Raw genomic sequence first — 13871 nt, forward strand, 5'->3', positions numbered from 1 at the left:
TGCTCTGCTCTGTCCTGTGTAGCTGCTTCCCTCCCTACCTTGGCTTTTCATGTACATGAAAAAGTGCTCACAAAACAAAGCCGCACCACAAAACCTAACTCGATGCTTAAAAATTATTTGTTTGTGTGCCTTTTTGATGAGTAAAACAGTGCACAATAATCATGTTAGCTCTGCTTAATTGCTATGAGCTTTTATATTTTGTTTTGTTTTGTTTCCAGCTTTTTTTATGAGATTGAGGGTTTTTTTTTGACTATGCAGTCCCGCCAATGTGATGGACACATTTATTATTAGATGTTTTCAGGTAATTACGTGTCCCTGTAAATCATGTTGTTTGGGATAATTTCATTGCTCCTGGATTTTTCCTGCTGTGGCATGTTAAAATGTCTGCACCGAAAATGGTCTTTTGGTCTTCTACTGTGACTCATCACTTAACAATGTTAAATATAGAGCTGCTAAAACCTTCTGTTGATTAAACACATCAAATTATACATAAAAACCAGGGAAACAGCACAAATTTGTCTGTGCTGATTTAGGGTGAAATCCCAGTGGATTACCTCTAAAACACAGGTGGCATTGTGCCCCTATGACAGATAACTGATCTCAGGACTGAGTATACAGTCTCTCTATCCTGTCATCTTCTTTAAACCACAGAGGATCTATTCCGTAGTTTCTTCTTATCTTAACTACACTCTCAAACACCTTCTTTTTTGGTCTATCTCCTCTTTACTATCTGTCCCCTCGTGCTTCAGTGGGAATACCGCGGTACAGAAAAGACAAAAGGGTGACACTGACAAATGGACTTACTTTGCCTGATCCTCTAATCCTGGTTCCAGGTGATTAGATTCTCTGTGTGGGACCAAGGGACAGCCTGTGGCTAGAATAATCGGCTTTCAATGATCGCTGCTATAATGTTCCAGCTATGGTTAAAACCTGCTAACTTCTGAGTAGCTAGAAAGCATATTTTAAAATTTGCTGGCTACTTCTGTTTTAGTAAGATGCAGGATGAGTTTACCAGCGAGTGTATGTGGAGAGCAGACTTGCCATATCAAACTACCTCACCCTGCAATTCTTGAGTGTTCACATATTGCTTTAGCTTGTAGAAGACAGTACAATAAGTATATGATTAGGCAGGGGCCATAGTGGTTACAGATAACAGTTTGTCCTTTGACAGAGAACTCAACATTTGTATCGCTGTCTGGATCCAAATCCGAAAAAAACTACTACAATAAATACTTTAAATTCAGGACACAGGTTTCATTTTGGGGTTAGATCATTTACGCCAGTGTAAACTGAAGCCCCTCAACTCCCCTAAGAACAACTGTTGACATGTAAGTTTAAGCTGTTCTTTACCTTTGAAAGAACTGAATCATTGACTGCACTATACCATTCATCCAAAAAAAAAAAGCTGTTCTCTAAGCAACTCAATGAGCCAGATAGAATGATACAAACATGGTGTTAAAGTTTTGGCAGGTGACATGCTTTTTAGGGATTACTTCCTGCCACAATCTTGCATTTTTCCCCGTGGGTGTTGAATGACTGACAGTAAGTAGAGCATAACTGATCTGAAAACACTCATCTCAGGCACCATGAAATCATAAAAAAAGAGAAACTTTTACAAAGTAAAGCCTTCATGTTTAGTAAAAAGGGTTATTTTATCTTGTGGAAGTAATGTGTCGGTGCTTTTCAAAGACTTGTTATCAAGGGAACAAATCTCAGATACCGTGAGCAGACAAAGCCAGCAAGTTTCTGAGCAGTTTGTAGGAAAGAAGAGATGGACTGTTTCTGGAACACAAAATGTAAAAAAAAAAAAAAACAATGACATTTTTGGTTATTCCCATATTTAACTACTTGAATATCATACCATGACTATGTGAAAAACCTTGTAATGTGGCTTTGTATAGAGCTCTACAAAACAGTTTTTTTTGTTGTTATCAAAGGATTCACTGATTCAATAACTAGGATGGAGTTTGAGCTAAAAATGCCCCACTATGTGCATTTGGAGTATAGTTAAATCTATTGGGCTTGCAATTGTATGCTCATCTGCACAAATTTTAATTTGTTTTTTCTACATACTCAATATTTATAATATGTTTGGATATAGTATAAAATTATATCTTCACAAGGCTTCAAGGTATCATCCAGACCCAGATGATTCATTTGCATAAATAAAAAAGACCATAATGCTTGTTTCTGGTGAGTCTAATAAAGAAAAGAACGGATGTATGGAAAGAGCTGAGCTTACCAGACCTTTGTCCCCTGCTTCTCATTGCTCCTTGAGGCTCTCCGCATTAGGCTCTTCTTTCTTAATACTCCTGAATGCTGGATATATCGAGACAGGATTGCGGATAAAGTAGGTACAAAGCTTTTTAAGTGATGAGTGTTAAACACCAGGTGGTGGCTTTGGTTTTAGTACATCAGAGCTGGACTCCTGGGGTCACAACTCAGGGTGACACTGATCAGTTCATAGGTGTCATGCTGTGTAACCATGTTAAACACTGACATAAAGTAACAATACTGGATGTCTACACTAAATGTAGGTAACTCTTCAAATCGCTTCATAATCATGTTGTAAAAATACCAAATGTCTCTGTAAACTGCTCAGTCTGTTCCAAAAACAGCTCAAGATCTCCTGAAAGAGAGAGGCTTGCTGAAATGATGACGTCATCACATAACTGGTTAATAACACGATGAAGGCGTGGGCTTCAAACACCAAGGTCTGCCTATAGTTTTGCCCCCAACAGGTCTCCACAGGGCAGCCAATCAGGGCGATGGGGTTTTGTGGACCAAGGAGCCTTAAAGTGACAGCAGCTTAAACAACGTACCAGAGGAACAGTTTTAAGCCTAATAAATCACAGTAACCCTCATCTTTGAAGACGGATCATTTCAGAGCAGTTATGATTATCATCCTAATTTGCTCTCATTCTAAATAAAAAATGCTCAGATGGTGTAAACACATCTCTGGAAACCAAGACTGTTCCAGACCTAAAATAATGACCAGCATGTGTACTTTGCAAACAGGATGTTTCCTGAAAGTAGAAGAATTTTAGGGATTTTTGTACTGTAGAGGTAGTTATGTGACCCTCTGACCTGAAGCTTTGATCATATGAATCAGAAACCGGAAAAAGTTAAAAAGAAGATTCCTGTAAAACTGTTTAAAATGAACCAGATATTTTAACACATTTGCACATACTTTATGCACATTGAAGAAAAGTAGACTTTTGTACAATATCTCACTAAATATATTTACATGACATACAATTCGCCATCAGTGCAATACATAGGAATGTTGCATATTTACCAAATGTTAGACTCTTTCCTTTATGAAGAAAAATAATTCCAATGAGCTGATCTAACCGATGTGTGTAAAGAAACATGTGCAACTCTCATATAGATAAACAGCTTGACAGGAAATAAAAAAAATAAAATCTTAGTACCACCCTATCAATAATCAAATATTTAGCATTGAAAAAGTAATTTATCACATGTACATATATTTCTTCATACATGTAATGGATTGCTTTTGTACAAATATTTTATATAACTTTGGCAGTTTATCAGGAACAAAGTTATCGGAAAATATGAAACAATATCAAACTGTAAGCAATGTCATGTAAGCTTGCCTTCCAAAGCTCATGTTCACAGTGGTCATTCAGAAAGGCTGGAAGCTGATGGCTGAAAAGAAAACAACAAAAAGCCAAAGAAAGAAAACATTTCCATCCTTTCTGCTAAGACTGTTAGCACTGGAGGCTGTCGTCATTGTTGTCATGGTTATAAAATTACAAACACCTATGAAGGTTTACATAGCAGTCATCGCCATTTAAAAAAACATGGTCTATTTTCAGGTTGACTTAAAATACAAACAGTTTGAAGGCAAGGGGACAGGACCCTGCTCGGTGGTCACTGTGGAATCATGGGAGAGACATGACCGAGAAGAGGACATGCACAACAGTGCTGTGTGGAAGAACGTGAAGCCAAAAAACGAGGGTGCAAAATGAAAGACTTTGCAACAATCAAAACGCCACACGGTCAGAAAATGACTTACACCGGACAAAATAATCGAGCAAATTTCAAACATACTAAGTTCACCATAATTCATATACGTTGGTTTTGTTCTTTTTTTCACTGGTTTGGCACTTTATTGGAACAAATCTCTGTTCAAAAAGACTAAATGTTGTACAAAAGGTATTTCATGTCTCCTTAACATAACCTGTAGAATATAGTACTTAATAGTAAGCATACGGTAAGTAAACACTTGTACATACTGTAGTTTTAAAATGAACATTCCAACAGATGTTTTACGCACATGCACAAAAACAAACAAACAAACACAACTCTCTCTCGTTCGCTCTCTGTCACCCTTGCTGCTGAGCCACATGTGGGCCTCTTCCACTTCTCTTTGGACAATCTCTTTCTCCAGCTTTCATCCAGTAAGAACAACTGTTGCTACTGCTCTTTTTTTTATCTCACTTAAGACAACACAACTGTTTTAGTACTGCATGTTTGCTCCACATTACGACACCTCCTCCGCTGAGCGTGTGTCCGTCTTGAGACGCACAAACTCTTTGGCCACCTCATCGTGGGTCCTTTGAGAGAGTATCCTCATGATGGTGAGGCCAGTTTCGTCCATTGAGATGCTCCTCATCAGGGGGTAGCAGGCTGAGCAGCTGCCCGAGTCTGCCAGCTCTCGGAGCTGGATGACTGTCATACCGATGATGCGGTCCTCCCTGGCAAAGCAGTAGTCCTTTACCGAGATGTGCAGCTCGTAGCACTCCGGACCGTGTTCGTTACTGAGAACACTGGAACAAATAAGAGATCAGAGAGTTCAAACTACTGAGTTTGACACAGACATGCAGAGTCAGTGATCACTTACTCCTCTGTTCGAATTCAGCATCAAAGGAAAACTACATCGATAAGCCGGAGGAGAGGGGGGATTCCACGAAAAACCTGGCTGTCCAGCACTTCCCCCAGATGCTTTACGTGACTTGTTAAAGACCAAGTCAACACGGTCCTGTTCTAACTTCTCCCATTGCTCTGTAGTCCATCAGCACAACTCCATGTGCAGCAAACTGTGTGACAACTTTCTATAATAACATCAACTTTCTCAGCTATCTCCCCTGAAGTAAACTCTACAAGAGCAGCAGTTTTGGAGATGGTCTGACCCAGTCATTTAACCATCCCAATGTAGTCCTTTTTTAAGTCGCTCACATCTGTATACTTGCTTATTTTCATGTTTCTAACATATCAAATTGAGCACAGAATATTCACTTGTGGTCCAGCCTATCTAGTCAGGTGCCACTGTGAGCAGACAAACAACTTCATCTGCTAGGGGCCATATTTTAATGGCTGACCAGTGTATCTAACCACTAATGATACAATAACTGCAGATTTTACCACACAATGACATTTCAGATAGCGCAAGTGACCTTAAAGGTAACCAAGACTGGCTTTAAGTTATTTATGTTCATGCTTAAAGAGGGGGTTTGATGTTTTCCTATATTTTAAATGTCTAGATGTCTTTACTAGACGTGCATATTTTCTATCCACTACATAGACAAATGTAGAAATATGTCTGTTGATTCAGTTCTAAAATACAAAAGGGATGGGCCTCAAAGAATAAGGTCTGTCCATACAGGCTTTTAGATGGCTGGCCAATCAGAGGGAAGGGAGTTTGTGGAGTGGAAGCCTAAAAGAGACAGCAGCTAAACCAAGCGTTTCAGGCAGAGGCCTGAAGGGGGGACCAGAGAGACAGCAATAAACCAAAGAAATAACTCAAAACCTCTTCTGGAAGGTATTCTCTAGAAAAACCCTGTATGTGTTAGTTGAACTCCATAAGAGTATAAACTCATAGAACTGTTTGTAACCAGACATTAGACTTTGTATGTAGCTAAAAAAGGCTTTCAGTGTATGACTGGCTGCAGGATGTTCCCCCAAGTTCAAATTAAAAATGATTTTCACTTGCTGCGATGAGACAATGTGATCATGTTTTTCAAGAGAAGCAAACATTGCTCTGAATCAGACTTTCTGGGGCTGTATTCTAATTAACTTCTGCAGCTTAATGCCCTCTTAAAAATCAAACGACAACACCAGCAGCAGCATCTATATGCCCACAGGCCCCTGTGATCACAGCGGTGCTGCTACAACTCAGTTTAAGATCACTGCAGCTCTGTGACTTCAGCTGGCTCTGCTCAGAGGATGACAGCGTCAAAGAGTCTATAGATTTGCTGAAGCAGTCTCTCGGCTGTCCTCACAAGTTTAAAAGTGATGAGCAGAAGTGCCGTAAAGAAATTGCTTTCTATTTAATGTTTAGAACAGTTGGAAGGATTTTGGGAGTGCAGCATTAGAGGGTATTTTGTGCTACTATATAAAGGGTGCTGCAGAGTCCTTTACAGTGTGCAGATGGTATAATCAAACTAGTCTAAAGGTACAGCGGCATATACAGAGCAGAGTGTTCTACATTATTGTGAAGGTTATAGGCTGGAAATGCTGTGTAATAACAGCACTGATCAAATATGTGCTTTTAAAAAAACTTCACCTTCATTCCGCTGTAACTGCGGCAAAATGACATTACTCACTATTGGAATGTTTCGTTGTACTTTGGTGACCAGTTGTTGTTCTTGGTCTTGGTGCTGAACTTGCGTTTCTTGTCAGCCAGGTGGGGTCCCACGGCGTTGACCTCGACAAACGGTCGGAACATGGCGTTCGTCTGCCATATGAGGTTGTTCACGCCGACCACTGAAAAATGCAGAGGAAAACAAGAATCACTGACACTTTAGACGTATAGTTCAGACATCAAACATCAAAACTATATCAAAACAGGACAAATAAGGCCTGCCTTCTTTCTGCAGCATTTTGTTCCTACAGATGACTGTCTAAATGAAAAAAAATGTCGTATTATGCTGAGATACTGCCAGAGCAAGTAAAGCTGAGTTTAATGCAGAAACATTTCCACTCATCCGTAGCATTGTTGGTAAAAAAAATCTTTGGATGCCAGCGCTAGCAAATAAAACTGAGAATTTATTTGCAGAGGGTTTTGTTCAGGCATATAACTCAGCCATGAAGGAGAGAGGGGTGCACTGACTGATTGGCAAACTCTTTGGCTGACCACGATGCAATCTAAGAGAGCAGTCAAAAAGGCTGAGTGTTGATTTTTCGTGGGAGTTGCCAAGTTAATCCTGGGATTTATGGAAAAGGCATAAACAGAAATGTACAAGTGGAAAAAATGAAGGATGGTGGCGCTTCATCGGGATATTTCCCTCATAGAAATATCCATATGGTTGCCATAGTAACCTAACTGGTGATCACATGGTCATATGATCGCTGTGGGCTCATTACAGCTGATTGTCATCTTGTGCTGATGGTGCCTCTGAAAGGAGGAAAAATCACTGCAGCTGTATGGTTGATGTTGAACACAACCTTTAGCTTACAACAGTGAACGAAAATAAACCACTGTACGATGTTTTTAAACTGGTCTGAATTATTTGGTACAAAGCAAGCCAACACTTGTTGGAATTTGATTCCAAAGAAGGCAGTGGAGTAAAGAAGCTGGGCTTGGGCGATATGCTTTTCTCCTGTTTCGATTCTACGAGAGTAGAGTTTCGTTCTTACAAGATTTAAGTTGGAATAAAATGAAATTGTTGAAAAGTAATGGCTGATTAAAATATGATAAGCTGCTTTCTTGGGTGGCAAAATGCATACTTTGTGCCTTTTTTTATTTTATTGCCACCCCTGCCTTTCAAAAGTCTGGGCATGCTTTTTAAAAGTAAGTTTTCTCTTGCTACATTTGCTAAATGCTGTCAAGTGCTACACTCATGCTGGGTCAGAATGAGACAATCGTCATTATGTTTCTTATGGTCTTTGTTAACTATATAACATTATAGTTCATTTTGTCAAGAGTGTTTAAATTAGATTTGTTGTGATTTTGGGCTCTATAGTTAAAGGTTGATTGATAATATTATTCATTTTAAATTATTAATTCCTTTAACTTATCAGGACCAATACAAAATCATAAGTACCAAGATTCTGCATTGACAAACTGAGTCCGTTGTGAGGACAAGCAAGCTAAATGCAGGTGGTGCTTCCACAAGGAACCACTGTTCAACATCAGCTGTAAAATTTTATTTTGTGAGATGAACAAGGGCCCCCCTTTTAGAGCAGGAATCTTCCTGATGTTTTGATGTCTTCACACATGATAATCCAGCATTCATTTAAATAAACCATAACCTGCAGATAAGACTTCTTTTTCCTAACATTAAGACTTTATCCCGCTGAAGTTATGATTTTATTCTTGCAAAATTATAGCTTTATTCTCCCAACATCTTAACCTCATTCTCTTAACATTTAGACTTTTTTCCATTAACATTAGGGTTTTATTCTTCTCACATAATTTATTCTCCCAACATAAAAACTCTATTATCCTAATTTAACTTTTTTAACATTATGCTTATTCTCCCATCATTACAATTTCAATCTTGCAACATCATGACTTTATTCTTCTAATCTTATGACTTTAGTTTTGAAATCTGAACTTTCTTTTCTTTTTTTTAAGATCCTGTTGCTCCGTTGTAGCTTTGTTTCCCACGCATCTTACTGTGGTTTTCTATGGGTACCTTAAAGCATTAAATTGGGTCTTTCGCAACTTTTTTATACAAGTTTCCTTCACTTAAACATAATTCTGCTGAATTATTCCCTGTATCACTAACCCATTTTTTTACAAGCATTTGAATGTGTTAAACTAAAGCATGTCAGAGCAAAAGAGAGTCTCACCCTTGGCGCTGACTTTGTGCTCTCCAGTTCCTGGGTGAGAGATGAGATTCACTTGCATCGACACCTCCCCCACCGACCCGTTGGATGATTGACCTGGACACACACCAAAACAACAACAGGAGATTTGGAGAGAAGCATAATGACAGATCAGAAAGGAGGGAGAAGAGGCAGCGAGGCAGAGACATAGAAAGATCAGAAAGAGGAAAGGAGGGTGAGGATGAAAGGACTATATCCAAATATGTGGGTACTGCTTTTTTTTAGCTGGAGGTATCCAAAAATTGATCTTAGGAGGGGCATGTACAGCAGAAATACAAAACCCAAGAAAAATAAGAAGAACAACTTGATTTTGCCCCCAGAAGCATGCACAGCCAGAGTTTCCTTTTGCTTGAGGCTGAACACAAACAACAAGAAGAAAGAAAGGAAGCAACATGACATAATCTGCCTAGTTTGAAGGCCATGGAGGAGGCAGGTGGTGCAAAGGGATTCAAAAAATAAATAATGTTTTTCACGATGAAATCATCAAACTGCTCAACTCGACAGAAATACAAACAGCGAGGTTTGAAAAATAGAGTTCAAACAAACATGAGAAAAGAAGTCAACAGGAAACTACAGCTGCGTGTGAAGAAAGAAATATGCTTTTGGGCACCACACCATGCTCCATTACGTCAGCATTACAGCTTCAATCACATAGAGACATGTTGTTGCCAGGAAACAATTTGAATTGATTGCTGACCATGTGTCTTACTATGCCTGCTGCTCTAATCACCGTCCTTGTGTTTCGCCCAGCCTGGTACTAACAGATGTTGAACACTGGAAGGCAGCGTACCGGTGTGGTTGATGAACGGGCATGTTGATCCAATAGATAATCAATACGTGCCAAACATGCCGTGCCCATTATAGGTGGTAATGAAGAAACAAGCCCCTTGATTTATTGTAATGACGCCCTGAGAGGCTGGGGGAGGGACACAGAAATGCACTGCTGCTGCACAATTAAGCTCCGAACTTTTGGGAAATTAACGCCAGAGCACATTCAGTTCAGCAATGGGCAGAAATAATGTTATAAATAAAACGATTGTGTGTTCTGCCTTGATTCAGAAAGATGCAGCTAGCCAGCACCTTCATGAAATAGTAAACAGGCATGCACAGAGCAGACAGAGTAATGGACAACATGATGGCTATGGGGGACTGAGGGTGAGTAAGATGAATGGCACATGTGGAAGATAAAGGAGAGCAGGGACAGATAAAACAGAGGTGACAGTGAGAGGAGTCAGCAGTTAAAGTGAGAAAACAACAAAAGGAAATAACAGATGAGGGAGGAATTAATTGATGCTGAGTTGCAGTAAAGCTCATTGAATTTTCCACTCTGCTGTTTTTGAAAATCGAGATGTTATGCTTAACCCAAACAAAGTGACAAATCAACAGAAAGCTGTGAAATACTCACATGTAATTACTGTCAAGAGGGAAGTGTTTACTTGTGTGTACTGTATTTCCGTCAAAGCATAATGCAGCTATACAACCTCGCTAACAAACAGGAGGAGACACTTGGCAGAAATAAACTAGTGCATGCCGTGGTCTCAATGTGTCGCTGCCAGAGCACAGGGGCTGGTGATTAATGAAACGGTGTCCACTGTGCTTCATGAAGCATCAGCACGTCCTCACACTGTTCCCATCCTAATGCACATCAACCACCTCACTACATCCACTTATACACATCACATTTGACCACCCCGGATGGAGAGCAGCACTGTGGTGTGGACTCAGAGAGGGAGAGGGAGGGGATTAGACGAGGGAGAAAGAGGAGAAATGCAACAAGCTTTCTGAAAATAGCACACAGTGAAATTCTGCGCGTCCAAGCCCATCTGCCAGTCAGCGAGAACCGGAGCGCTAGTTGGGACTGTTGGCTGCCTGGCTGACTAGCTTTCTCCCATCAACAGTCTGTTTCCTGCTGCCTGATCATGCTGCGCTCTGCAAAGCTTAACACATGGAGGCAACCAGGAGGCTTAAAGCTGTACTGCCCCACCGGACTGAGTTCCCTCCCAAATCTCTCCAGACACCTGAAGGTATTTCACGAGTTGAAGAGAGAGATGGGAGGTAATAATCTTAAATAGAGGCAGATGAATGAGGAAACGACACACAATTGGGTTACTAATGATAGGTAAATATAGATAAATATATATTGTGTTTTTATGAATGAAAATAACTGTGGAAGTTTTAGTTTTTTTTTTCTAGATTTTTATGCCTTACTGTACTCTTACATAGTGTGCTTGGGTGTATGCTGCATGGGAAAGCCACATCAGCTAAAAGCCTGACATTTAATAGAAACAGGCCACAGTGTTTGCTCTCATCTGCCAATACATTCAATACAGAAGATGAACACGACACTGTTACAAATGAGAAATTAAGGAGGACATGCAGCATTTTGTGTTTCCTCTCCTCAGCATGTGTCTATGTAACACATGAATAATCTTGAAATGATTTGCTTCAAATCCAGGTTTTAATCATTTAACGTGGTGTGTTTTGTGTTTGTTAGTTATCACCAGTGGTGATTGCTGTAAGACTGCAAGGGAAGCTCAGCTTCTCATAAAATGTCCCCAAAAAGCAAAAAAAAGTGGTGATATGTTCTGCTGTGTGTACATTTCATCAACAAAATATGTGCTAGAATTCCTTCATCTTTTGTTCAGAATCAGCTACCTATCACAAGTAACTGGCTCGACCTCATTCATTCATCCCCGCAGCGTCTCAGCGCTTTAACACAGTCGGACGCTCAGTGTCTTCTGACTTCAGCGGGGAAGCATAGAGTGGGTTGTTCCACTGTGGAAACTGGACGGTCATTGGATAAACGCTGGACTTTGTCCCGCCCATAGCACGCTCAGCGTCTCTGGGGGTCTATGAGGCAGTGGGCTGGCCTGGACGCTGGGCTTCTGCATGATGATTGGATGATCTGTCTGAGGCCGAATCCCTTTTTGATTGACAGTGAAATGAGCCAGTCAGTGATCTTGGAGTATAACCCTCCACCGGAGCATCCTCTGCAGAGAGAGGCTTCTTCCGTGTAAAGCGGCTCAAGTCCTACACCCCCAACACAATGGGCCAAGGCTGTTTAATCAGTCTAGCTCTGCTGGCCGTTGAGAGAACACTGGTAAAATCCCTGGAAAAAACACCTGGTTGGTACGACAGGGTCACAGATCATTTTCTTGAAAAGAAACAGAGGGTAGAATTTACGTTTAAATAGATAAACAAATTTATGATGAAGGCCAGAAAAAAATGAGCTTCCCCTCCTTGACTGACCAGCAGCTGCCACTGGTTGTCACTCCTGATGCATGAGAAGTGATGATACCATTGACCTATTAAAAGAATGTACAGTGTGTATCTCTAACCTTTAAAGCTGGATAGACTGGTACCCTAACAGAAGGGTGTCAAAAAGTAGGGCAGAACAGATTGCTTTTTTTGGTGCCTTCCCCAAGTCTTGACAATGGGAACACAAATTATTACTCACTGTTCATCCATTCTCAATACAAACATAGCTGTAGGTAATGAGATGACAGGAACATAGCATATAAATACTCTGAAATTTTTCAGAGTTTATCAAGTTTAAGTAGAATATGTTCATTAAATGCTGTGTGTGAGTGCTACATTGCTGCTGGACAATAATATCCACAATCTGTGCTTTTTCACAGCTTTACACCCACATTTACAATGAGAACATCTTTCAGTATCCCTTGGTTAGTTCTCGCCTTTATAGCACTATTTTTGTTGAATTTCATGTTAAGTGATATCAGATCAGCTCTCAGCCCAAAACATATCTCAAGAAACGAAATGTTGGAGTAGATCAGATTTCAGCCTGGCCTGGGTTGCATCTTACCTTGAGAGGTTTGGGTGCATATATATTTCTTGATCAAGGCATCTGTAGGTTGAGTGTAAAGGCTGAGAGCATATTTGAGGGACTTCATGTCAGGGCTCTTCTCTAGGAAGGTTTTCTTCAGCCCGTTTCCTCCAGCATGGAAGTATTGCTGTAGAGAAGAAACATTTAACAGTTTAGATTCACTGGCAGAAACCTTCAGATAGCTGCACACGGTGACAGCTTCTTGATTGCGTACACAGTGATAGGTTAACAGTAGGCTGGAAGACACAACTCGATTTACATTGACAGTATGCAATTTACAAGGAGGAGCAAAGACATACAGAGATCAGACAAGGGGCAGCACTAATAGCCACTTTTGCAGTTAATTACTGTGCATTTAAAGCTGAAACTCAAGCTTGAATGGTTAATGCCCATTTGTGCCGATAAGGATGATGAGGTTTTTGCTTTTGTTTCAGAAGCTGTCAACACTCCCACATGGGGACAGTGTCAGGGGGACCACAGGATGATCCTTTTAAGAAAGGGGGTGTTGCTAGACAGAAGGGAGGAAGAACAAAAGTCAATTCTAAACTCTTGATTCACTTTACTTTTCTTTGTTTTGTGATTCAAGCTAGCTCATCTGAGTTACACATGATCACTCACAGAAGGCACTCGTCTCGGGGTTTACACAGTTCGTAAACGTTATTAAATCATTGGAGTTAAAAAGGTGATACAAGCTAATCTCGAACATTCGAGACACAAAAGAGAAATAAATGTTTCTGATTCTAAAAAGATGTGAGCCAAACCCTTTTCATATGATGCCTCTATATGGTGCTGAAGTATTTTTGTACTCGTGTGAGTGTGACTCAGGTCAGTAGGAGGCACCATTTTCTGCTTCACTAACAACTCATGAGTCAAAAATTTGTCCAACACGTGCTTCTCATGAACTATACATAATCTGGCACAAGGAGCTGAGTCATGAGTGGAGATTATCAAGAGACAGAAAATACATCGCATACGCTAAATTAAAAACTGCATATTAGGATTTCAGACTGGAGCAAGCAATACATATTTGATGAATAAAATGCATTCTGCTAAAATGAATATTTGAGACCGAGATTGGGCACAGGATAAATGCTGATGAAGGCCTTTTTTTAAAGATTTATCAGTAACCCAGATACAAAATGTTGCTGTAAGATGGGAAAGCAAAAGCTTCAATCCGACAGAGTCAAAAAATAAAAATAAAGCAGAGGAGATTCATGAGCCTGGTTTT

General features: G+C 40.1%; 1 protein-coding gene across 2 annotated transcripts in view; it reads right to left on the reverse strand.

Moving 5' to 3' along the window:
- Positions 1-3178: 3178 nt before the first annotated feature.
- unc13c (unc-13 homolog C (C. elegans)) overlaps positions 3179-13871 on the reverse strand; it is a 121197-nt gene continuing 110504 nt past the window's right edge. The window contains exons 30-33 of one of the 2 annotated variants that reach the window (XM_074665614.1): positions 12623-12770; positions 8764-8856; positions 6573-6732; positions 3179-4796 (exon numbers count right to left, since the gene is read on the reverse strand). In XM_074665614.1, the coding sequence (XP_074521715.1) occupies positions 4511-4796; positions 6573-6732; positions 8764-8856; positions 12623-12770 (687 nt within the window). In that variant the 3' untranslated portion in view covers positions 3179-4510. The remainder of the gene's footprint in view (positions 4797-6572; positions 6733-8763; positions 8857-12622; positions 12771-13871) is intronic. The other variant, XM_074665615.1, reaches the window with a different exon arrangement.

This window comes from Halichoeres trimaculatus, unplaced genomic scaffold (assembly GCF_033239565.1).
Source record: "Halichoeres trimaculatus isolate MK-OKI-2021-1 unplaced genomic scaffold, fHalTri1.1 fHalTri1_scaffold_3, whole genome shotgun sequence".
NCBI classification, from domain to species: domain Eukaryota; kingdom Metazoa; phylum Chordata; class Actinopteri; order Labriformes; family Labridae; genus Halichoeres; species Halichoeres trimaculatus.